Raw genomic sequence first — 26,071 nt, 5'->3', positions numbered from 1 at the left:
CCCTTTGTTAATACCACCCAGATCTGTCAGTCTTCCCTTCTCCCCCAGAAGCAACGCTCTCTCTCTTTAAGTCTCAGAGATCCGCAAATCAATTGATTTTACTGAATTACTGAGACCAACAATGGTGGTGAATTCTCGTCTCTTCCCTTTGGGTTAATATTCATATGTATATCCATATACATCCAGTATATTATTAATTAATTTCAATGTTTTCTGGGCCCTTGAAAGGTCCATTTGTTGCTGTTCCCGGCGGTACGCCCGTACAAACTTTATACCCGTTCCCTCTGCCAGTATCCGCCATGTTTGATTTACTCCTCAAAGCAGCGGCAGGAAGACACGCGCGGAGGTGCAGCACACTTCAACCATCTTATAGGAAAAACAAGGGACACACTGTGGACAAGGTAAATGTTCAGGAGTGACTGCGAAGAGCCAGAAGGAGGTTACAGGCAGCCTGGAGTAAGGGAGTGAGCTGTGAGAGGTGTGACGACTGGCACCATGTGGGCTGCGTGGTGGTGAAGGGGGCGGCAAAGCCCGAGCACATGAAGGTCCTCAAATGTACGAACATATGGTTTGTGTGTGACGCATGTCAGGTTAGAACAAGGAGAGAGTGTAAGGGAGAAGATAAGGGAACAAGAAAAGAGGAGGATGCAGCAGGTGACAAGAGACATCCCCTTGGTGATGAGGATTGGGTTGTGCTGTCTTACCAGGAGTCAGACGTGTCCCACCGGCTTCCTTCCCCTTCCCGCTTTATTATTTTGTGTTTTTGTTCTTCCCTGCCATATTCATGCCATTTCATCGTTATTGATAAGTATTGCTATTGTTGTGGCCGTCTTGATTTATCAATCTTTAAATTTCTTCTACAATTCCCAAATTAATGATCATCACCCCCTCAGGGTAGGGGAGAGCGGTGATGATTCGGACAGTGGGATGGTCCAGCCACAGGACTTATTGTAAACTGTATGGGACTGAGTGTCGCGAGATTTTGTGTGAATGTGCAAAACTTTGTTGCCTGGGCCCACAAAGGGACAACCTCGCCCTCAGAGCTGTTCTTTTCGATGCAAGTCCGATTTTTTTTTTTTTTTTTTTTTTTTTTTTGCATCTCGCATGTAATATTTCCAGAGTGTATCGTAAGCTCTCACTTCAAGAAAGTGCCAATTAGCGAGATGTAAATTATTTCGGTGACGCTGCGATGCACGGCGAAGGTATTGCCGTATAACACGATCACCCAGCTCTCGTGCTGGAAAAGGAGTGTGACCACACATTTGCTTTTTATAGAGTCGTGATGATTCGCACGGTTGATTTTCTCATGATTTTTATTAAATTTATATCAATTCAAACATTATAGGTGCTGCAACAGTTATAAAAAAGGTTAATTTGGTTGATTTATATTCAGATATTATGCTTGTCAGAAGAGAAGGAAGCCATAATACCAAAATATTTGAGATATTTCTTGTAGTTCTCCTTTTATTTATTCCCCTATAAATATTGAGAGGATACTTTTGTCCTTATACAAATGTTTTATAGTAGATATAGTCTTGTTTATTAGCCAATCAAACTTAAGTTATATTAATATTATGGCGAGTATTATGAGTGTCCGTACCATCCCACCTCCCTGGCCGAACCATCACCACGGGTGGGGATGGTTTGGATAATATTTAGAAACTTGTCTTTCATCACCTATATACATCTGAAAACTGAAAATAGCTATGAGTGTCATATTAGCAACCTAAAGAGCCAAATGATGGAGGAACATTTTAAGATGAACAAAATTACACTACTTAAATTTTTTTTTCTAAAAAGTGGCGAAATCATCACCGCTCTCCCCTACCACTACTAGAGTTAACTACCGTACAACGGGGTTATTTGGGACATTTTTTTGGTAATTTTGAGAAAATGAATGAACAAATTATGTGAAAATAAACATTTTATTCCTTTGGATTACAGATTATAGGGCTAGCTAACCTGGCAAAACTTTTCAAAATGAAAGGAATATTTTCTATATTTTTTTTCAATTTTTTAATGCCTGTCCCGAATTACCCCTTACTTTGGGGTAATTCTGGACGGGTACCTGTATAACGGAAAAAACATAAAACAAATCAACATTTAACAGAACAAATTAATATATATCACATGTTTATAGAAAAATAAATACAAAACACACACACACAAACAAACAAACACACCAAACACAAATTAACGCATCAGCAGTTTGCCAAAGCAGTTTTTAAATGAATGAATGCCTTTGTTAATCACTGGTTTCTCTAATTTAAGCACAATGTCATCTGAATGGGCTTCATATATATCTTTGTTTTCTGGATACTTGAAGGCTACAAAGCCTTGAACTACCTTGTGTTGCTGAGTTTTTCTCAAGTAATCACCTGTGAACTGTTTCTTTTCTTCATCAAACTGGATAATTTTACAAACAAAATAGGGTGGATTTTTTGAGCTCAGACTACCAAAGCGAACTACAACAAAGTCTCCCTCACTAAATGACAATGCATCTTCTACTGGTATTTCAGTCTCTTCTAGTGTTTTAGCTCAATCTCTGGTGTCACTGGCACTATTGAAGCTTCAGGAATACTGGTACCGGCAGTGTTGTCAGAGTACTGGTGTGTAATGCCTAGGCATCTTGGCCTGGAATGAAAGTTCTATGGCTGTAGGAATCATATAACATTGGATTAAGCATAAAAGTTGTGTTACTGTAGAGTTCACATTCAAAATATACTAAAAATCTAAGAAAAACGCTTTTACGTAATCCCGTCCCAAATTACCCCGTGTCTAATGTGCGGTATTTCTAGCAAAAATTATTGGCTCAGATCCATAAAACATTATCTGCAAACTTACCTCATAGGACAAGGATTCTGGCCTCAAAGTTTCAGGTGTGCAGCTATATTAGAAGTAGTGTAAAAGAACTGAAGTGTTTCCTTCATGCAGAGGGTGGGATTAAAGGTCATGATTTAAAGGGCAGCCTGTGGAAGGACATTTAAATTTTGTCAAAATTTTTATTAAAGAAAAAAAATTTGGGAATTTTGTATCCTACCTCTACAGGTCCTAAAGTAAAGGTTTTAAGGAGTTTAGAAAATCATATTAACTCGGTAATTAAATTACATAATTTGTCCCAAATTACCCCGAATGTCCCAAATTACCCCGTTGTACGGTACTTGTTTAGGTTTTTAAACTTTTAACCCTTTTTTTAATATATAGAGTTTTACTAACTTTACATATACTTTTACCAATTTTTTAAACCTTTTTAACTTTTTATCATTTTAAAGTTTTATCAGACAAGGTGCAGGGATTCTTAGTGTATCATAACAGCTAAAGTAGGCAATAGCAGTACAGGGGTTAGGATTTTTGCTTGTTTATATATGTGTTAGCCTAGGTAAGAAACATGTACAGACGAACACTACACAAAACAACACAATACACAATAACATTGATTTATACATTTTACATTATATATTTACTCTACAACACAAACAACACCCAACACAATGGCTGTGAACACATCTACACATCAAACACACTAACACCCAACTTTTACACTTACAGGCGAGGGAGTCAAACCCATTGTCTGCCTGAGCGTGGGTGGGAACGACATAAGCAGGTTAGGTAGCGAGCAGCTTGTGCATCGCTATAGGGAGGCTCACCGACGAGTTACGTCGAAAAAGTAGGGTTCTGCCAAGGCGGCGGGTTGGTGGCATTTGGCTGTCCAGGGCTATTGCATTAAACTGCAGGTTGGCAGATTATTGCAAAGCAAATGGATGGACATATGTCAACACCTGAGACTGATTCTATGGCAAGAACCACCTATACCAGAGGGACAGGATTCACCTTTCACGGGAGGGGGTTCAGATCTTGTCTGATGCCCTTGAACATGGATTGGGGGCCCTTGCAGGGCTTTTAGGGTAAGTAAGAAGGGGCCTAAGATGGCAGTACCTAGTGGAAACATCAAATGTAGTAATAATAATAGCAGCTGCAGGGTAAAGCAAGGGTTAGGTCTAAATGTGTACTATACAAACAGTAGAAGTATTAGGAATAAGGTAGATTTATTGCGGGGAAAGGCGTGCATAGAGAAATTTGATATGATAGCGATCACAGAGTCATGGATAAATACTGCAGACAGCCACTTTCTCCCTGAATTAGAGATTGAAGGGTATAAGTTATTCCACCAAGATCTAATAGGCAGGAAGGGAGGTAGGGTCGCACTCTTCGTCAGGGACAATCTTAAGTGTGTCATTAACAACTCAATCAAGGTAGATAGCAATACAGAATCCCTCTGGGTAGAAACAATAGGTAGGAAGGAGAAGCTTGTCATAGGAGTACTTTACAGACCACCCAACCTTAACAGGGATAGTAGCCAACCCCTGTTACAGGAAATTATTAGGGCGTCAGGATATAGAAATGTGCGTGTAATTGGGGATTTCAATTATAGGAACATAGAGTGGAATATTTTATTAGGAGACCAAGAGGCGCAGGATTTGTTAGATGTGATACAGGATAGTTTCCTTTAGCAGTTAGGCTAATTAGAACACCAACAAGGGAAGAAAATGTTTTGGATTTGTTGTTAACTAATAGAGAGGACATTATAAGCAACATTGAGGTTGGGAATTCATTAGGTAATTATATTTAATATTAAATGGGAAGACAGAGTCAGCAGTAACAACACACTAATACCCGACTTCAAGAAGGCAGACTACAAGGGGTTAAGAAGGCAGTTGCAAAGGATTAGGGGAGTAAGATCAGAAGTCAGTCAGGACCCATGCAGAGCAGGGAGGGGTGATAATCTGGTGAGGTCACTACGTCAGGTCAGTAGCTTGGAGGTTGAGTATAATAGTCTGGTCAGGGAGATTAAACTAGGGCACCAACAGCTTATACCTCACAGGGAAGTCATGTCAATAGGTAATTACCTGTGATGGATGACAGACAGGCTAAAAACTGAAATAGAAAGGAAAAGAGGACTACCGTAAAGTGGGGTGACCGGACGATTTTGACCCGTTCTAAGCAGTAACTCGGTATAGTATGCCTTAAAAAGATTTTTTTTTTTTACGTGAAAGTATGGCTTAACGTAGGTTTATGATAGTAAAGCTGAAAAAAATCCAGGTCTTTGCTTGTTAAATCACGTTTATAATGGTGTCCGAAGACATAATAGATCGGGGGTCACTTTGGACAGGTGTGAAGTGACTTCGTACACTTATTCTCTTTCCCTTTAACTGGGAGTGGCCGCATTAGAGGTTGGCTTCGGACGTTGCTGAGGTGATCGGACACTGAGGGAAGTTTAAAAAAAATCAAACTATGAAAAACATATATATCTGGCTCCTATAGGAATAAATAAAGATCAAAAGTAATTTTGCACTCCTTTTCTGACATTGAACACATAATATGTGCAGCTGATATTTTTTGTTCATTGTTGGCTCTGGCTTATTTGACTTTCAATGTTATTATAGTAAAATAACATTAGTGTGTCTTGCGCGCATTAGTACTTGACAGTAACAATCAATTCTAACAGAAAATAACAAAAATAATGAGAAAGAAATGATATATGTGTATGTGTGTGGAATTTCTCTTCCTTTGAGTTGCCAAGTGGCTGGCTATAGTAAGTGCACTACTCCCTCCTGTCGTCCCAAGGACGCGGCCTCCCCTCACTGCCTCTCCCTTACATCCATCCCGGATTCCTGCTGTTCCTTGTCTTCTTCCATCCTAACTTCCTTCCTTGTGTGTGTGTGTGTGTGAGAGAGAGAGAGATGGAAACAGTAATGCAGGCATCAGAAAGCCTATTGGCTCATTACGAGGTTGCCCGCCTTAGTGATTTAATCTGCTCAACCGCCACTTGGGGCTTAAGGAGCAGATGAAAGCACTTTGATATTCAATTTACTCCTGACGCAGCGAAATGATGGCCGATTCGATATATGAAGGAGTTGATGGTACTCGCATTTACTACTTCTGAGGGAAGATTGTTCCAGTGGTGGATGACTCGGTTTGAAAAGAAACTCCTTCCAATGTCCGTTTTACATCGACTTGATTGAATGGGTAAACCGTTATTTCTAGTTCTTGAGTTGGTTTGCAGTTCAAAGAATTTGGAGTAATCAACGTTATTGTTTTTTTTTCAGGTACAGGTAACTCGATTTACGCGAGTATTGTGTCCTTGAAGAGGTTGCGTAAATCAAAAACAACGTAAATCAAACAAGAGGTAGGTTTGTACCTTTATTGCCTACTGTACCACTCTGACTCCTCCCTCTCGTGGTTCCTCCTCTGGCTGCCCTTCCCCTCGTGGTAGCACAGCAGCGAGATTGTTGTTGTTGTTGAGTAGCGTGGCAGCGTGGGTACTGTATTGTTGTTCAAGTGGCGCGCGGGAAGAACAGTTCAGCTGTATGGCCGCGGCGCCATGTGAGTCCAGTTGCGTGAGACATCTGGTGGCCACTCTTTAAAATATCGCATATAAGTAATAAAAAAACGTGTAAATTAAACAATTATTTGGATTTTGGACCCTGCATTATTTATAAAACACGTAAACCAAACTCGCGTAAATCGAAAGTTACCTGTACTAGAAGACTTGAATCATATCCCCTCGTACTCGTCTTCTCTAATGTAAAGAGAATGAGTCGCTTGAGTCGTTCCTCGTACGGTTGGGCCCTTAAGGTTGGAATCATCTTCGTGGTGCGTCATTGAATCCTTCCTAGTAAATCAATGTCCTTCCTGTAATTAGGAGACCAGAACTGCACTGCATACTCGAGGTGCGGTCTTGCCATTTTATTATACAAGGATAGCATCACGTTTGGCGTTTTACACTCGAAGTTCCTCGCTATGAACCCGAGCATAGTGTTGGCTTTGTTATATGCTTTTTTACAGTGATTTGTGTGTTTCAGGTCACTGCTGATAGTGACTCCAAGATCCTTTTCCTCCTGCTTTGTCTGCAGAGGTTTCCCATTCATGATGTATGTGTGGTTACTATTTCTGAAGAGAGAGATATGCGCTCTCCCCCCCCCTCTCTCTCTCTCTCTCTCTCTCTCTCTCTCTCTCTCTTACACACACACACACACTAATACATGATGATTATGTTGAGTTTATGGTTTAAAACTTGTTATAATCAGTAGCGACATTTGAAATTTGTCGCACGCGGCCGAGGTCACCCCATTAAATCTGAGAAAAGAAAATATGTTGCTGTTAGGCCTGTGGATATTGAAACATGGACACAGAAGCCAAAAATGTGTGTATGGTGTCCCAGATGTTTTTGCTACATTCTCGCATTGGTCCTACGTCTTCACACCTTCCCGCCTGTTACGCTCAATATTAGTTTGACAGATGAAAAAAAAACATGCTTTATTTCATAACATCTTCAGTGAATATTTACACATTTTGTGAAAATGGGTTTCCAGTTTGATTGTATCCATGTTATTTTATTTATTTATTTTTTTATTTTATTTATTTTACGTCTTTGGCCTGTTGCGCCGGTAGGCTTCTTCCCGGTGGATCCTGATGGTTGGTCCAAGGCTTCTTCCCGGTGGGACACATCACTCCTTTTTATTAAAATGCACATTTTTTTCACTACCATGTCTGTATTTCTCTATACTATAATTCAATTACATTTTATCCGGAAATGTCCGAAGTCATTCACAAGTCAGAAGTCACCCCACTTTACGGAATATGTTAGAATCAAAAGAGGGGAAACTCGCCTTAGGGACATTTACAACGATTTAGCTAGAACAGTAAAGAAAAACACCCATATAGCAAAATGTAATTATGAGATTAGAATTGCCAGGGAAGCAAAGACCAATCCAAAGGGTTTCTTTCAGCTTTATAAGACCAAGGTTAGGGATAAGAGAGGGCTGCTTAAGTCAGGAGAATCACTGATTGGTAGAGATGAGTAAATGAGCGAGGCGTTAAATAGATATTTTTCACCTATTTACTAAAGAAAGATTAGATGATATACCTCAGGGAGAACAGATCTACAGGGGAGAAGAGGTAGAAGGATTAACCGACATCAACACAAGTAGGGAGCTCGTGATTAGACATAGATAGACTTAAAGTCACTAAGGCACCAGGGCCATATGAAGTTTTCCCCAGGGTATTAACCCTTTCCTTGCGCGCGGGACGAGATGTGACTATCCCCTCAGGCGCAGTCAGGCAGCCCAATGGGGGGTCTCTTTTTAACCTCTGTATCTCAAAAACTATTCATCACAGCTAAAAGCCAAAAACACCATTGGAAAGAGGAAATCCAGATCTATAGGAGTTGGTTATGTATGCCTCTCTTGCGAACGTACATGCATGTTCAGGGAGTGTTGATGTTAACACTTACTTCAGTGCGTGCGGGATGATCAGCCATATTGAGAGAACTGCAGACATCTCTCCTTCAGATTCTGGCAAGGGAGTATTGCCAACTGCAATATTTACAACTGTTTGGTCAAAGAATCAGTCAGGTGATAGGTGAAGCTATGCAAAAATGCCACTATATTGGGCAAGAACATCAACCAGTTACTCGTCCGTAGATTTGCCGCGCTGGGCTGATTTGATTTTCCACCAAATTTAGTGAACAACCCACTCAATTGGCAATCCTGTGTTGTGAGAATTTGTGTTGGAACACTTTCATACGTGGGAGATTTGAGTGCGGGTGGAGCTCGCAGCGAGCGTTTAGCACCACCAGCAAATACGCCTAACGCTCGCTGCGAGCGTTTAGCAATGAAAGGATTAAAGGAATGTAAAACTGAAATCAGTGGGCAGCTAACAATTTTTTAAGAAGTCACTAAACACGGGTGGTGTCTGTTTCATGGAGGCAGGCACACGTTATTCCAATATTGAAGAAGGGAGACAAATCTATGCAAAACTATTGGGCGATTAGTTTGATGTCAGTTATAGGTAAAATGCTTGAGTCAATAATAGCTGATAATATTAGGGATCATATTGACAAACATAATTTAATTCACGACTCACAGCATGGGTTTATTAAAGGAAAGTCATGCCTCACTAATCTTTTATCCTTTGACAATAGCCTAGAGTATACGAGGCAGCTGACAATGATGAGAGCTATGATGTATTTTATCTTGAGTTTTGTAAGGCCTTCTATAAGGTACCTCACCAGAGACTTAAATAAAGTCAGGGCTCATAGAATAGGAGGGAAGGTTTATGATTGGATTAGGGCGTGGATTAGCGACAGGAAACAGAGGGTTACCATTAATGGTAAAAAATCTGAATGGGGTAATGTTACCAGTGGGGTTCCTCAAGGTTCAGTTTTAGGACCGCTTTTATTCATTATCTACATCAATGACATAGACAATGGGATAACTAGCGACATAGGTAAATTTGCAGATGACACCAAAATAGGACGCACTATTACAACAAGGGAGGATGCTAGAGCACTGCAGGAGGATCTCAACAAAATCAGCCTGGTCAGAGAAATGGCAGATGAATTTTAACATCAAGTGTAGCGTACTAAGTGTAGAAACATGCAACCCATTACACGGGTATAGTTTAGACTCCACAGTGATAGGTAGAGCAGAGTGTGAAAGGGATTTGGGAGTGTTAGTGAACTCTGACCTAAAGCTAAGGAAGCAATGTATTAAATGTATTAGTGCAAGGAATAGGGCTAATCAGGGTATTAGGCTGTATTAACAGGACAGTAACCAACAAAAGTGCAGAGGTCATCCTCAGACTATTTAGCATTACTTAGGCCACGCTTAGATTATGCTGTCCAGTTTTGGTGCCCACACTACAGAATGGACATCAACTTGCCAGAATCAGTTCAGAGGAGGATGACCAAGATGATTCAGGGGCTGAGGAACCTCCCATATCAAGATAAGCTGAAACATCTCAACTTACATACACTAGAAAGACGAAAAGTGTGGGGAGATCTGATAGAAGTATTCAAATGGGTCAAGGGTTACAACAAAGGTGATATTAGTAGAGTACTGAGAATTAGCCAGCAGAATAGAACACACAGTAATGGATTTAAATTAAAAAAGTATAGGAGGGAAATAGGCAAGCATTGGTTTAGTAACAGGGTGGCGTGGGAATGGAATAGACTAAGCAATCACATAGTTAGTGCAAGGATGATAGCTTGTTTTAAGAGTAGACTGGATAGCTACATGGACAAGGATGACAGGTGGTAGTGGGGGGGAATCTGGAGCTGCCCTGTGTAGGCCATTAGGCCTCTTGCAGTCTCCCTATGTTCTTATGTTCATATGTACATGTACACAAACACCTACACACACTTGTTAGGGACCCTGGACAGTTCCCTTGGGACAAATAAATTTAAAACTTTTAAGATTTCTAATTTTTGTGGTGCCCTGTTGCTGTTGATGTTGTGTGGTGACACTGGGGCTCTGATCAAATCCGGCCCCCGTGCCCCTAAGTACCTTTGCCAGCTGTGCTGGCAAGCGGTCAAATGGGGCCAGCGGGCCATCCAGTGTGACTGCTGCTGTGAGGTCACCCTGCATAATGGCTGGTGTCATATCAGTTGTGAGGGGGGCTTCATGGCGGCGTTCAACAGATTGGAGGGTTGGAGCCTCTCATGGATCTGCTAGGACTGTGGTGCGCCTAATTTTACTTCCTCTTTTCCACTCACCTTTACTTAATAACAATAAATTCAGCTCCTTAGACACCACATCATCCCTGCCAGCACACACAACTCCCATCACTACATCATTGTTAGATAGGGTCACCCGACCGTTCGGTAGAGACAATTTGGACAATTCCTCCCCCACTCAGAACCGGCATGAAGACTTGACAGCAGGCAATCCCCAGACATCATCCACTCCCCCTATTCATCTAAATCATTCCACACCTAATCATTCCCACAATAGATCCTGTTCCTTATCTATAACTCTCATCACCATCCCCAATAGATCCTCTATCCTCAACTCCCCCTCATCCACCACTTCCACCTCCACATATGACTCCACCACCAAGGGGTCATCTTCCCTCCATGCCCTCGTCATCAACTTCCGTAGCATCACTAACAAAAGAGTCTCCTTTCATCAAACCCTCCTGACTTATGACCCAGACATTGTTATAGGGACAGAGGCATGGCTCACTGCTGACATAAAAGACAGTGAAGTCTTCCTGACAGACAGTCCCTATAATATGACCCTACACAGAAAAGACAGAATGGACAATAACCACAGTGGAGTCCTCATTGTGACGAAGGTGGTACTAGTAGTGACTCCAGCCACAGAACTAAACGTGGACTCAAAAATTATTTGGATTAAAGTACAACTTCAGGGCTGTAGAACTCTCTTCATTGGATCTTTTTATCGTCCCCCAAATTCAAACTAGAATATCTGCAGACCCTTGACAAATCATTATCCAAAATTGACCCCTCCAAAAACATGTGGTTGGCTGGCAAATTCTGTCTCCCTAACATCGATTGGACAACACAGGCGACACTGGACAACCCCACCCACGAAGGCAGTATACTACCACACTGATAGGAGGAACTTACATGAACGCTATTGAGATAATCAACGCACACACTTACACAAATGTACATGAACCAACACGCACACAGGTCAGTGTAGGAAGACACAATCCTAACATAAAACATGGGGTCACATCCAACACACTAGACTTGTTCCTCACAAACAACACTTCTTTATTCACACGTGCACGAGTACTGCCAGGTCTCAGTGACCATGACATGGTACTCATTGAAAAATGGAAAACTGCTTAGTGCAATAAAATCTTTTTATGAGGATACATCTGCATGTGTCAAATTTACTAGAGAAACAAGTGAACATTTTCAGATAAAAGTGGGCTTAAGGCAGGGGTGTGTCATGTCACCATGGTTGTTCAATATTTATATGGATGGTGTTATTAGAGAAATGAAGGGCAAAGTTGGGGAAGTTAGAGTAAGAATGTTCGATGAGGGAAGGAAGTGGGTACTGAATTCGATACTGTTTACTGACGACACAGTGCTCATTGCAGATAATGAAAGTGACTTACAAAATTTGGTCACTGTTTTTGATAGTGTGTAAAAGGAGAAAGCTGAAAGTAAATGTCAACAAAAGTAAAGTGATGGTTTGTGAGCAAAGTAGAAGTGAGGTTGTAGATTTTGTATGCCTATATAGAGTGGAAATTGAATGTGAAAAAGAATGCAAAATTATTTTGAATGGTGAAGAAATGGAGGAGGTCAATGAGTTTAAGTACCTTGGATCAGTTATGTGTAAGCATGGTGGTACAGAGGGAGAGATAAGAGAAAGGGTATTGCAAGGAAGAAGGGTGGTAGGGTCTTTGGGACGAATCATGAATGGCAGAAGTGTGAGCATGGAGGTAAAGAAGGATTTGAGAAATACAATAATAGTACCAACCCCTCACATATGCAAGTGAAACGTGGGCCTGGAATGAAAGCCAGAGGTCTAGAGTGCAGGCAGTGGAAATTAGTTATTTGAGGAGTGGTTTGGGTGTGAGTAGAATGGATGGAAAGAGTAATGAAAGTGTGTACGAGCCTTTTGGAATGTGTCACAGGGGTGAAGGGAAAAAGTGTGGAGTGGTAGAAGAAGTGAAGCGACAGACTTTAAAGTGGTTTGGCCACATGAAGCAAATGGAGGAGAGTAAGATGACCAGAAGGGGGTTTGCGAGTGAGATAGAGGGAGGGAATGCTAGAGGACGACCTCCAGTGAAATGGAGGGATAGGGTGCAAGAGTACGTTAGGGAGAGGGGGGAAAGATCTTTGAGAAACTTTCAGCAGGCAAGGAGGGAGTGTCTGGATAGAGAAAGTTGGAAACTCTTCTGACGTGGCCATTCCCTGGTGGGAGCTCCTAGGAGCAGGCGTCAATGAAATAATGATGATGAGAGAGAAATAATTTATATAACAGTATCTTAATACTCTTATGACTGTCAATGTATTTGTATGATTTTTATGTGAATATTTCTCCCTCTCCTTATGCCATATCTTATTTATTTCTTCTGTTTTATGTCTACTTTGATGTTTATAAGATATTAATGTTGGAAAATGTTTATTTATCACAGAAAAACATGAGGGTTCTTCGGAGCAGCAAGCCCCTTCCTTCGCCACGTTCCCTCAATTCCTCAAACTCCCGCAAATCAGGTGTCAACAAACAGCGTCCGTTCAAAATGCCGTTGCCTGACCTGGTGAGTTACCGCTTATCAAGTTTATTTTGCTGCCTACACACCTTCAGGAGACACAGGGCTGATGGTGGTAGGCTGTGGGCGTGTAGACGTGTTAGGGAAAAGAGAAAATGAGTAGTGATGGACAAGGAATAGAAGGTAAAGAGCCGCACCCTATCTCTTCGTCCTTATCTCTCCCTTTCTCTACCTCTCTTTCGGCCCATATATTTCGCTGACTACCTACCTTCAGGAGACACAGGGCTGGAGGATATGGTGCTGGTAGGCTGTGGGCTTGTAGGGGAAAGGAGGGAATAGGTGGTTGAAGACAAGTAAGAGATGGAAAAGAGCCACAACCTTTCTCTACCTCTCTTGGCCAATATTTCTCGTTACTACACACCTTCAGGAGACACAGGGCTGGAGGATATGGTGGTGATAGGCTGTGGGCGTGGCGGCGTGTAGGGGAAGGGAGGGAATAGGTGGTTGAAGACAAGGAATAGATGGAAAAGAGCCACCTGTAACCTTTCTCTACCTCTCTCATGGCCACTTATTTCGTTGACTCTACACCTTCAGGAGTAAAGTGATGGTTTGTGAGGGAAGTAGAAGTGAGGTTGTAGATTTTGCATGCCCATATAGAGTGGGAATTGAATGTGAAAAAGAATGCAAAATAATTTTGAATGGTTAAGAAATGGAGGAGGTCAATGAGTTTAAGTACCTTGGATTAGTTATGTGTAAGCATGGTGGTACGAAGGGAGAGATAAGAGAAAGGGCATTGCAAGGAAGAAGGGTGGTAGGGTCTTTGAGACTAATCAGGAATGGCAGAAGTGTGAGCATGGAGGTAAAGAGGGATTTGAGAAATACAATAATATTACCAACCCTCACATATGCAAGTGAAACGTTGGCCTGGAATGAAAGTCAGAGGTCTAGAGTGCAGGCAGTGGAAATGAGTTATTTGAGTAGTACTTGTGGTGTGAGTAGATTCGATTTAATGAGTAATGAAAGTGTGTTCAAGCGTTTTGGAATATGTCACAGGGGTGAAGGGAAGAAGTGTGGAGTGGTGGAAGAAGTGAAGCGGCAGACTTTAAAGTGGTTTGGCCACATGGAGCGAATGGAGGAGAGTAAGATGACCAGAAGTGTGTATGTGAGTGAGATAGAGGGAGGAAATGCTAGAGGACGACCTCCAGTGAAATGGAGGGATAGGGTGTAAGAGTACGTTAGGGAGAGGGGGGAAAGATCCTTGAGAAACTTTGAGCAGGCAAGGAGGGAGTGTCTGGATAGAGAATGTTGGAACCTCTTCTGCCATGGCCATCCCCTGGTGGGAGCTCCTAGGAGCAGGCGTCGATGAAATGATGATGATGTATTAGAGAAATGAAGGGCAAAGTTTGGGAAGTTGGAGTAAAAATCTTCGCTGAGGGAAGGAAGTGGGTATTGAGTTCGATACTGTTTGCTGATGACACAGTGCTCATTGTAGAAAATGAAAGTGACTTACAAAATTTGGTCAGTGATTTTGATAGTGTCTGTAAAAGGAGAAAGGTGAAAGTAAATGTCAACAAAAGTAGTGATGGTTTGTGAGCAAAGTAGAAGTGAAGTTGTAGATTTTGTATGCTGATATAGCGTGGGAATTGAATGTGAAAACGAATGCAAAATAATTTTGAATGGTGAAGAAATGGAGGAGGTCAACGAGTTCAGTTACCTTGTATCAGTTATGTGTAAGCATGGTGGTACTGAGGGAGAGATAAGAGAAAGGGCATTGCAAGGAAAAAGTCAGAAGGAAAAAGTGCAAGGAAAAGGTCAGAAGCCGGTATATACAATGCTTTGAGTACGATAATCTGGCAAGTCTGAGGGCGCAGTGTGGTACTGTTGCCAGTTATTAGCATTTTCAACAGCAGATCCTTTACATTATCAATGTTTAAGGAGTTTTGAGACATCTAAGTGTAAAGTGATGGCACACAAACATTGTTGCAATCACAATTTTTTTTTTTTTTCTCCTTGATTGCAGTTACAAATATTAAATATTTTCAGTATTGGCACATGGAAAATAGCTAAAGGCATCAGTTGATGGTGCCCTCCTTAAATATCTGACATTGCAGATTTGATGTTCAATTTTCTAACTGTGGTATATTCATAATCTCTGCATTAGACATGAAATTAATGCATATCAGGAAAACTTGATATCATTCACAAATAGAATTACATAATACCTTTGTTAGAAAATCTATCATTTAAATATATTTTTTTATATATATTATTTTTGCATGCTTATGAAATACAGTTTGTTTTAAATGTTTTTCAACATAATTCATTTGAGGCAATGACTACTGTAATTCATGTACGTTGAGATACGTCAAACCAAAAATTCATTCGACGTTTCACTTAACAAACACCTTGCTGAAAGTTTAAGTCCAGAGCGGGCAGTCGCAAGCGCATCGGGGGCATGGCTGCCCGCATTCAGCCACCCCCAGCCTCTCTTAAGCCGATGGTGGGCTGCCGGTCATTGTTTGTTGGGTTATTTGAGGAGTGCTTTTGGTGTGAGTAGAATGGATGGAATGAGTAATGAAAGTGTGCATGAGTCTTTTGGAATGTGTCACTGAGTTGAAGGGAAGAAGTGAAGCGACAGACTTTAAAGTGGTTTGGCCACATGAAGCGAATGGAGGAGAGTAAGATGACCAGAAGGGGGTTTGCGAGTGAGATAGAGGGAGGGAATGCTAGAGGACGACCTCCAGTGAAATGGAGGGATGGGGTGCAAGAGTACGTTAGGGAGAGGGGGGAAAGATCTTTGAGAAACTTTCAGCAGGCAAGGAGGGAGTGTCTGGATAGAGAAAGTTGGAAACTCTTCTGACCTGGTGGGAGCTCCTAGGAGCAGGCGTCAATGAAATAATGATGATGAGAGAGAAATAATTTATTTAACAGTATCTTAATACTCTTATGACTGTCAATGTATTTGTATGATTTTTATGTGAATATTTCTCCCTCTCCTTATGCCATATCTTATATATTTCTTCTGTTTTATGTCTACTTTGATGATGTTTATAAGATATTAATGTTGGAAAATGTTTATTTATCACAGAAAAACATGAGGGTTCTTCGGAGCAGCAAGCCCCTTCCTTCGCCACGTTCCCTCAATTCCTCAAACTCCCGCAAATCAGGTGTCAACAAACAGCGTCCGTTCAAAATGCCGTTGCCCGACCTGGTGAGTTACCGCTTATCAAGTTTATTTTGCTGCCTACACACCTTCAGGAGACACAGGGCTGATGGTGGTAGGCTGTGGGCGTGTAGACGTGTTAGGGAAAGGAGAAAATGAGTAGTGATGGACAAGGAATAGAAGGTAAAGAGCCGCACCCTATCTCTTCGTCCTTATCTCTCCCTTTCTCTACCTCTCTTTTGGCCCATATATTTCGCTGACTACCTACCTTCAGGAGACACAGGGCTGGAGGATATGGTGCTGGTAGGCTGTGGGCTTGTAGGGGAAAGGAGGGAATAGGTGGTTGAAGACAAGTAAGAGATGGAAAAGAGCCACAACCTTTCTCTACCTCTCTTGGCCAATATTTCTCGTTACTACACACCTTCAGGAGACACAGGGCTGGAGGATATGGTGGTGATAGGCTGTGGGCGTGGCGGCGTGTAGGGGAAGGGAGGGAATAGGTGGTTGAAGACAAGGAATAGATGGAAAAGAGCCACCTGTAACCTTTCTCTACCTCTCTCATGGCCACTTATTTCGTTGACTCTACACCTTCAGGAGTAAAGTGATGGTTTGTGAGCGAAGTAGAAGTGAGGTTGTAGATTTTGCATGCCCATATAGAGTGGGAATTGAATGTGAAAAAGAATGCAAAATAATTTTGAATGGTTAAGAAATGGAGGAGGTCAATGAGTTTAAGTACCTTGGATTAGTTATGTGTAAGCATGGTGGTACGAAGGGAGAGATAAGAGAAAGGGCATTGCAAGGAAGAAGTGTGGTAGGGTCTTTGGGACGAATCAGGAATGGCAGAAGTGTGAGCATGGCGGTAAAGAGGGATTTGAGAAATACAATAATATTACCAACCCTCACATATGCAAGTGAAACGTTGGCCTGGAATGAAAGTCAGAGGTCTAGAGTGCAGGCAGTGGAAATGAGTTATTTGAGTAGTACTTGTGGTGTGAGTAGATTCGATGGAATGAGTAATGAAAGTGTGTACAAGCGTTTTGGAATGTGTCACAGGGGTGAAGGGAAGAAGTGTGGAGTGGTGGAAGAAGTGTAGCTACAGACTTTAAAGTGGTTTGGCCACATGGAGCGAATGGAGGAGAGTAAGATGACCAGAAGTGTGTATGTGAGTGAGATAGAGGGAGGAAATGCTAGAGGACGACCTCCAGTGAAATGGAGGGATAGGGTGCAAGAGTACGTTAGGGAGAGGGGGGAAAGATCCTTGAGAAACTTTGAGCAGGCAAGGAGGGAGTGTCTGGATAGAGAATGTTGGAACCTCTTCTGCCATGGCCATCCCCTGGTTGGAGCTCCTAGGAGCAGGCGTCGATGAAATGATGATGATGTATTAGAGAAATGAAGGGCAAAGTTTGGGAAGTTGGAGTAAAAATCTTCGCTGAGGGAAGGAAGTGGGTATTGAGTTCGATACTGTTTCCTGATGACACAGTGCTCATTGTAGAAAATGAAAGTGACTTACAAAATTTGGTCAGTGATTTTGATAGTGTCTGTAAAAGGAGAAAGGTGAAAGTAAATGTCAACAAAAGTAGTGATGGTTTGTGAGCAAAGTAGAAGTGAGGTTGTAGATTTTGTATGCTGATATATCGTGGGAATTGAATGTGAAAACGATTGCAAAATAATTTTGAATGATGAAGAAATGGAGGAGGTCAACGAGTTCAGTTACCTTGTATCTATGGGGAGGCGATGGCTGAGTCGGCAAAGTAACGGCTCTGTGTTCAGGAGGACGCGAGTTCAATCCCCGACCGGTGCCACCAAGCTGGGATTTTTCAGCTGCCGCTGAGTGGCTTAAAACTACCCACATGCTGTTCAGAAGACCACCTGTCAACCCGGACTCTAGATTCTAGGATCAAAAATGAGCTCTGGGAGGGCAGCATGAGCCAATGCAAGATGGCGCCACTATAAACACTCGCCTGCGCCAGAACAGGCTGGGCCGACCAACAGGACCCACCGGAAAGAAGCCTTGGACCGACCATCAGGATCCACCGGGAAGAAGCCTACCGGCACAATAGGCCGCAATGTAAAAAAAAAAAAAAAAAAAAAAAAAATAGTTATGTGTAAGCATGGTGGTACAGAGGGAGAGATAAAAGAAAGGGCATTGCAAGGTAAAAGGGTGGTAGGGTCTTTGAGATGAATCATGAATGGCAGAAGTGTGAGCATGGAGGTAAAGAGGGATTTGAGAAATATAATAATAGTACCAACCTTCACATATGCAAGTGAAACATGGGCCTGGAATGAAAGTCAGAGGTCTAGAGTGCAGGCAATGGAAATTAGTTATTTGAGGAGTGCTTGTAGTGTGAGTAGAATGGATGCAATGAGTAATGAAAGTGTGTACAAGCGTTTTGGAATGTGTCACGGGAGTGAAGGGAAGAAGTGTGGAGTGGTGGAAGAAGTGAAGCGACAGACTTTAAAGAGGTTTAGCCACATGGAGCGAATGGAGGAAAGTAAGATGACCATGTCGTGCTGTTCATGGGCACTCATTCAATTATGTAGGTTCATTATACCTCAAAGTAGAATAATTGTTGATCATTTAAACCAGGGGGTAGAATTAATTGTTTATTTACTAAGTCTTATAAGGCACCATTAATGTTACTTGAGGTAAATATATTTGTTAAGAGATTCTGATGGTGAACTAAGGGTCAAGGGACAGGGTCCACTTATTAGAGGTTAGTTTACGTATCTTACATCACTATTTACACTTGTAAACACCATGAACACCGGATAACATTAGTATGTTGCCTTCAGCTTCGATCCTCTGTTTTTATTATCTTACTAGAAGTGTGCTTCCTGGTTGTTAGGGTTACGCAACACAATGTTAAATTATTATGAGGTTTATCCACGTTATGTTGGTATATAATGGTAGTGAGCTTATGGAAGTTAAGTAACAATATTATTTACAATTCATCATTCTGTTGGTAATGGTAGCGAGCTTACTGATATTAATTAACAATGTTATTGACAACTCATTATTCTGTTGGTAATGGTAGCGAGCTTTTACCAAGTTACTTTACAATACTGATTACAACTCATCATTCCAATCACCAATGGGCCATACTCATCACAGATAATTTCATAAAATTATATATATAGAGTCCTGGCCATAGCTAACAAAACTACCCTAGTCAAGTTTCTATGGTGCATAATTATACAATAAAATGTATCCCTTCAACCACCGATCGATATGTGTTCACAAAGATAATCATGGGCAAGGTGGTGTGAGTGGGGTTAAGATACCAAGGGGGTGATCATAAGCCCACACAAAAGGGGATGTTCACGTACTACATAGTGACACACAAAAAGTGAGGTACCAGCTCAGTCAGTATGCTAGGGAACCTGTGGGGTTGAGGTCGAGACGGTGTGTGTCAATTCAACTCTTTAAGTAACATTAACATTGTATTAAGATAACACTAACAAGCTTGGTCCTTAGGAGCTGGGTTCAACGTACCTGTGGGGGTGTGGTCAAGACGGTGTGTGTCAATTCAACTCTTTAAGTAACATTAACATTGTATTAAGATAACACACTAACAAGCTTGGTCCCTAGGAGCTGGGTTCAACTTACTTGTGCGGTCGAGACGGTGTGTGAGGGAGACTCCCTCACACCGTCAGCTTCTCACCTCCCCCCCCACTGCCCGTGGCTAGCCAGAGGCTAGTGAATGCATTTATCAGTGGTTGTGGTTTAGTTAACATACAATTGGCCTGCTCTACCAGTTCAGAAGGAGTTCCAAAGCAACTGGTTCTCTCACTCAATACTGGTGAAAAATTCTGCTTGTCAATCCTCCGTGAAAAAACTAACTAATGATCATTCAGCACCTTCGGCCGAGGCGTAGTCACGCCACCACCTTCACATCTGGTTCGTCTGTGTCTGGCGGATTGTGAGCACCTGATTCACAGGCAACACTTCAGTTATTATAGGCTATCGATTTCTCAGTTTTCCTCGCATTACACGACATTTTCCCCCCTCAAGAATTTTTTACCCCCAAATCCTTCCTTCACAATCCAAGGTTCACTCTGCCTTTCCCCTGTAGGGGAGTTATCTATCTTCCCTGACTGTAAAAACACCTGGCACTTAACATTACTCTGGATGGAGCTCATTATCCCCAAAGTGACCACAATCCAGTCACTACTCCACGATGTCCCTTTGAGACATAACTCCACAATGTCCCTTTGAGACATGACACCAAGATTAGTGATAGGCAGCTCCACCCCAGCCAACCTCTTGATCCGCCAGCAGTGTGGGGACTCTACCTTAAGTCCCCTGGTACTCTCGATGGCAAGATTCGGCACCTCAGTCACCCATTCCTTTCATTCTAGTCTACTATGACTCCCTCATTCATTCTAACCTTTCATTTTGTCAGGTCTCTTAAGGTGGGGATACGAGAGCTTGCCACGTCCTGAAGTCGGCCCACCGTGGAGCGACCCGTGTTGACTGTTAGTTGCAGCCAATTTCTGCGAAATAAAGTGGCTACCATATCACGAAAACCTTCCAACTACTACTCGCGTCTCTGCCAGGTGTGTTAGTGCACCACAGGGTTACCAGTAGCCTTACAAACATTCTAAACACTCCATGTCTCACTGGATCGTCACTCCTAACTCGTCTGGAGAAGTCATGGCCACTGTAAAAGATGACCCTGGCACAGCACAGCCAGGAGAGACTTGTGTGCGAGGCATCCTCTCCATGACGACTTTTCCAGTGGGGTGATAGATGGTAGGGGAATATAATGTTTTAGGTGTTGCTGGCAGAAATCTAGGAAGGCGTTTGATGTGAACTCGCCTGTTGTCCAGGTCAATACCTTCTCGGGCGTCCCGTAGTCAGTCACATACTGCCCTAGAGCCTCCACCACTTGTTGTGTGTGCTTAGATTTAAGGGGGTAAAATTTTACGAATCAACTTTAATGACTGATGAGGGTGAACATGTATCGGGTTTTCTGACCTCCCGCAAACAGGTCGGTCAGATAGACACCTTTTTACAATGGTTTCCCTATTGATAGTAATTCCTGCCAGGGATTCTATAGTCCTCGAATCATTGTCTAGTTGGGCCTTGTTCTACATAGTGGCAGACGACTACTTTCAAGTTGCACCAATATGGAACATTTACTGGTGATTAATAGACTTAAGTTAAACGTTTATCAAAATGGAGAGAGGATTTTTCCAAGAAATATTACATTAGGTCAAATTTAAATACCTCATTTAGCAAACGAAAATTATCACCTCCAAACCCATGTTTAGAAACTGCTTCAACCGACAGTTGCAATATGATGGATCCTTTTAAAGTAAGATCACCTATCCTACTTCTAACTTAAATTCTACCTATTTAGACTCAGCCAGATCCTTAAAACCGTATTTAACTTGCAGTGATAGGAGGCCTTTTCACGAGTTTTCTCCCGACTGGTAATTTTAGTAAAACAAAGTATATGAGTATGTAAGTCTTATAAATAAATTTTAATCTAAGAATAATAATGATTAATATTTCAAACTTTTAGTAATAAAATTCTGCATTTGCATACTGGCTCTTCACTCGGAAATAACCTTAAAAATCCTCACTTAAAAGTTGAGCTGCTTTCGAATTTGGCTATGGCCTATTAAAGCCACGGTCACATGGTCTGTGATTAGTAAGCACTTAGGTAAATAATGATGAGTATCCCACCGCTGCCACCAGTGTGTTGCCTTCAGCTTCGATCCTCAATTTTTATTATCTTACTAGAAGTGTGCTTCCTGGTTGTTAGGGTTACGCAACACAATGTTAAATTATTATGAGGTTTATCCACGTTATGTTGGTATATAATGGTAGCGAGCTTATGGGAGTTAAGTAACAATATTATTTACAATTCATCATTCTGTTGATAATGGTAGCGAGCTTACTGATATTAATTAACAATGCTATTGACAACTCATTATTCTGTTGGTAATGGTAGCGAGCTTTTACCAAGTTACTTTACAATACTGATTACAACTCATCATTCCAATCACCAATCGGCCATACTCATCACAGATAATTTCATAAAATTATATCTATAGAGTCCTGGCCATAGCTAACAAAACTACCCTAGTCAAGTTTCTATGGTGCATAATTATACAATAAAATGTATCCCTTCAACCACCGATCGATATGTGTTCACAAAGATGATCATGGGCAAGGTGGTGTGAGTGGGGTTAAGATACCAAGGGGGTGATCATAAGCCCACACAAAAGGGGATGTTCATGTACTACATAGTGACACACAAAAAGTGAGGTACAGTCGACGCTAGAGAGTAGTGTCACGGTTTTCAGAATGTTTAGCCTGGTGGAGGTATATGGCAACTATACCACGGTGACGCATTCACTGGTGATGTTAGTGACGCGTATCAGTGTGTACCGTGTGTGTGTGACCGTAAAATTATAATGTTGTATAATATTATATTATATTATAATATAATGCGGTTAGAAATATACCAGATTACATGAATTCAATTTAGAAATGCGATAATGAATGTCTTCTACATGATGATGATGATGATGATGACGAGGTAAAACATCATGAACTGTCTGAAACACTTTTTCTTATTAAACTTTGAAAATACCGCGTGCAATGCTGTCCCTCATAGAGGCAGGCAGTGACTAATGCTCCTTACCATCAAACAGCAAATAGGCTTGAGGGTCTGTTTAACTCGCAGCCTTAATCCCGGTCACTATAAAGCCTCAAAGACAATTCAGATCATCAAAAATCTAAAATCATTTCTCCGTGAAGATTACGTAATATATAAGTATAAATACGTGTGTGTGTGTGTGTGTGTGTGTGTGTGTGTGTTGAGTGCGAGGGTAGAAAAGCCCGCGGTCGACGACGCCATCATGCGAACGTTTATAGCCTATTATTACATATATAATTTTTTTTAATAAAGAACAAGATCTTGGCTGTCAGGGATTTATTTTTTAAGTCAAAAGGCATAACAATCTCCCTTAATAAGTGCAGTATATTTTTAAATGTATCATAGTTTGATAAACAACTTAGAGTTGCTCTTGACTAAATTTGAACGAAACTAAAAGCTCGTGTCAAAATGTAACGACAGAGCCTAAAGAAAAAATATTTATTAAGCGTTAGCGACGGCCACTTTTGATAAATATCTATCTTAAAATTATGTAGAGTGCACCTGTGACCACCGATCACCACAACAGTACGATTTCGATAGGATGTAATAATTTTCATGTCGCGTGGAGGGGTTGCCAGATGTCGCTTTCTGAACGAAACTTACTGGACAGTGTGTCACTACTCTCTATAGCCGACTGTACCAGCTCAGTCAGTATGCTAGGGAACCTGTGGGGTTGAGGTCGAGACGGTGTGTGTCAATTCAACTCTTTAAGTAACATTAACATTGTATTAAGATAACACTAACAAGCTCGGTCCCTAGGAGCTGGGTTCAACGTACCTGTGGGGGTGAGGTCGAGACGGTGTGTCAATTCAACTCTTTAAGTAACATTAACATTGTATTAAGATAACACACTAACAAGCTCGGTCCCTAGGAGCTGGGTTCAACGTACCTGTGGGGTAGAGGTCGAGACGGTGTGTGTCAATTCAACTCTTTAAGTAACATTAACATTGTATTAAGATAACACTAACAAGCTCGGTCCCTAGGAGCTGGGTGTAACGTACCTGTGGGGGTGAGGTCGAGACGGTGTGTCAATTCAACTCTTTAAGTAACATTAACATTGTATTAAGATAACACACTTACAAGCTCGGTCCCTAGGAGCTGGATTCAACGTACCTGTGGGGGTGAGGTCGAGACAGTGTGTGAGGGAGACTTTCTCACAGCGTCGGCTTCTCATCCACCACCACCACCACCACTGCCCGCGGCTAGCCAGAGGCTAGTGAATGCATTTATCGGTGGTTTAGTTGACGTACAATTGGCCTGCTCTTCCAGCTCAGAAGGAGTTCCAAAGCAACTGGTTCTCTCTCTCAATAGTGGTGAAAAATTCTGCTCGTCAATCCTCCGTGAAAAAACTAACTAATGATCATTCGGCACCTTCAGCCGAGGTCTAGTCACGCCACCAGCTCCACATCTGGTTCGTCTGTGTCTGGTGGTTCGTGACCACCTATTCACAAGCAACACTTCAGTTATTACAGGCTATCGATTTCTCAGTTTTCCTCGCATTACATTAGCACCTTAAGCTAACATGTACACATGGGAACAAATAGTACTGATAATATAGTAATTATTTCCTCCCATACGGGGAAACACAAACTCCACCATTCCACATCTTAATTATGCCCTAGCCAAACTAGTGAGTGTTTGTGCTTATCCATTGTTACCCCTGAGAATGACACACATACCACCCCTTTGACCTTCCTTCCTCTCTTCACACACCCTGCCACAAGTAATCCCCACAACGCCACTTCAAAAAGTGTTTACGGCTGCATGCTGGACTTTGTCTTGGGGATTCCCAGCTTCCCATCCCATCAGTCAGACTTGCCTTTGGCGCACCTGAAAGGGGCGATGTCACTCATGAGAATCACGGTCTCAATTATAGTATTATAGCCAAAGTGAGTTGAACACAGTGAACAGCTCTTTCCTCACCTGAAAGGGGCACTGTTGATCGTGAGAATGACCTTGCTCCCACAGCCTAGAGCGAGGGAGGACAGTGAGTCTCGGTCCCAAAATGCCTTGGTGTGACGTCACGGAGTGACAAAGTTGTTGCAGGTTAGGCCTGCTTGAGAACTGAGATTTCCTTGGTAGGCCTCCAATATCAATATAAAGTGACTGGTATTTTATTTCTATCATAAATATTTACCGTTCTCCCACAATAATTAAAAGAAAGCAGATTGACCACTTTTGGCAAAGATACCCTGTTTTGACTTCTGACACCTCTGAAATTTTGTTGACATTACGGATTGTAGGGGAGATATGGGACACAATGGGCCTCTTTGTTTTGTCACCCATCTCTCTCTCTCTCTCTCTCTCTCTCTCTCTCTCTCTCTCTCATATTTCCTTCTTTCCTCATATATTTCTTTTTTTATCCTCTCTCTCTCTCTCTCTCTCTCTCTCTCTCTCTCTCTCTCTCTCTCTCTCTCTCTCTCTAAGCCAAATGGTTTCTGAACCAACTTGACAAAATAACATACTTGACCTTGTTATAGCGACCCAAGATAACCTAGTCAGTAATGTCACGGTAGGAGAACACCTCGGTTCCTGCGACCATAAACTAGTGCGCGTTGACATTAGAGCTCAAACATCGGTGACTGAAAATAAAGTTAAGGTGCCCAATTTCAAAAGAGCCAACTTCGTAGAAATCCGACGAAAACTAATAGATATGCAACTATCAGATGACGGCAATGCAGAGGATGCCTGGCTAAACTTTAAAAATCACTAACTCACTCAGCAGGACACATTTGTACCCTTGTGCGAGAAGCGAATTAACACTAATAAAAGTCCACCGTGGTTTAATAGCGAAATTAAACACTCAGTCAAGGAGAGAAAATTGTCTTACAGGTTAAAGAAAGACCAAAGCACGCCCGAAAACATTAGACTTTACAATGATGCAAGGCAACGAGTAAAAAGATTAGTGCATCAGGCAAAGCGTAGATATGAAGAAAATATTGCAGCCAACTGTAAAAATAATCCGAAATCCTTCTTCAGTTACATAAACAACAGAAAGGCGATCAGAAGTGGAATTGGACCTTTAACAAACAGCGACGGTGCACTAGTGACTGACAGCCAACACGTTGCAAACCTATTAAATAATTACTTTTCCTCGGTGTTTAATAATAACAGTCCTCCCACCACCACCACCAACACCAGTACTAATGTAAATCCCGAGCATGCATTGTCTAACTTTGAAATAAAACCCGATGAAGTCCTTAAA

General features: G+C 41.8%; 1 protein-coding gene across 4 annotated transcripts in view; it reads left to right on the top strand.

The window, feature by feature from the left end:
* The first annotated feature begins 205 nt into the window (after nucleotides 1–205).
* LOC127003873 (uncharacterized) overlaps nucleotides 206–26,071 on the top strand; it is a 56,714-nt gene continuing 30,848 nt past the window's right edge. For 2 of the 4 annotated variants that reach the window (XM_050870989.1, XM_050870981.1), the window contains exons 1-3: nucleotides 206–401; nucleotides 12,958–13,080; nucleotides 16,121–16,243. In XM_050870989.1, the coding sequence (XP_050726946.1) occupies nucleotides 207–401; nucleotides 12,958–13,080; nucleotides 16,121–16,243 (441 nt within the window). In that variant the 5' untranslated portion in view covers nucleotide 206. Of the gene's footprint in view, nucleotides 402–6,073; nucleotides 6,188–12,957; nucleotides 13,081–16,120; nucleotides 16,244–26,071 lie in introns of those variants that run through there. The other 2 variants (XM_050870996.1, XM_050870993.1) reach the window with 2 other exon arrangements.

Source organism: Eriocheir sinensis, chromosome 3 (assembly GCF_024679095.1).
Source record: "Eriocheir sinensis breed Jianghai 21 chromosome 3, ASM2467909v1, whole genome shotgun sequence".
In the NCBI taxonomy this organism is placed as follows: Eukaryota; Metazoa; Arthropoda; class Malacostraca; order Decapoda; family Varunidae; genus Eriocheir; species Eriocheir sinensis.
Note: the sequence above shows the minus strand (reverse complement) of the source record. Positions and strands in the feature narration are given on the sequence as shown.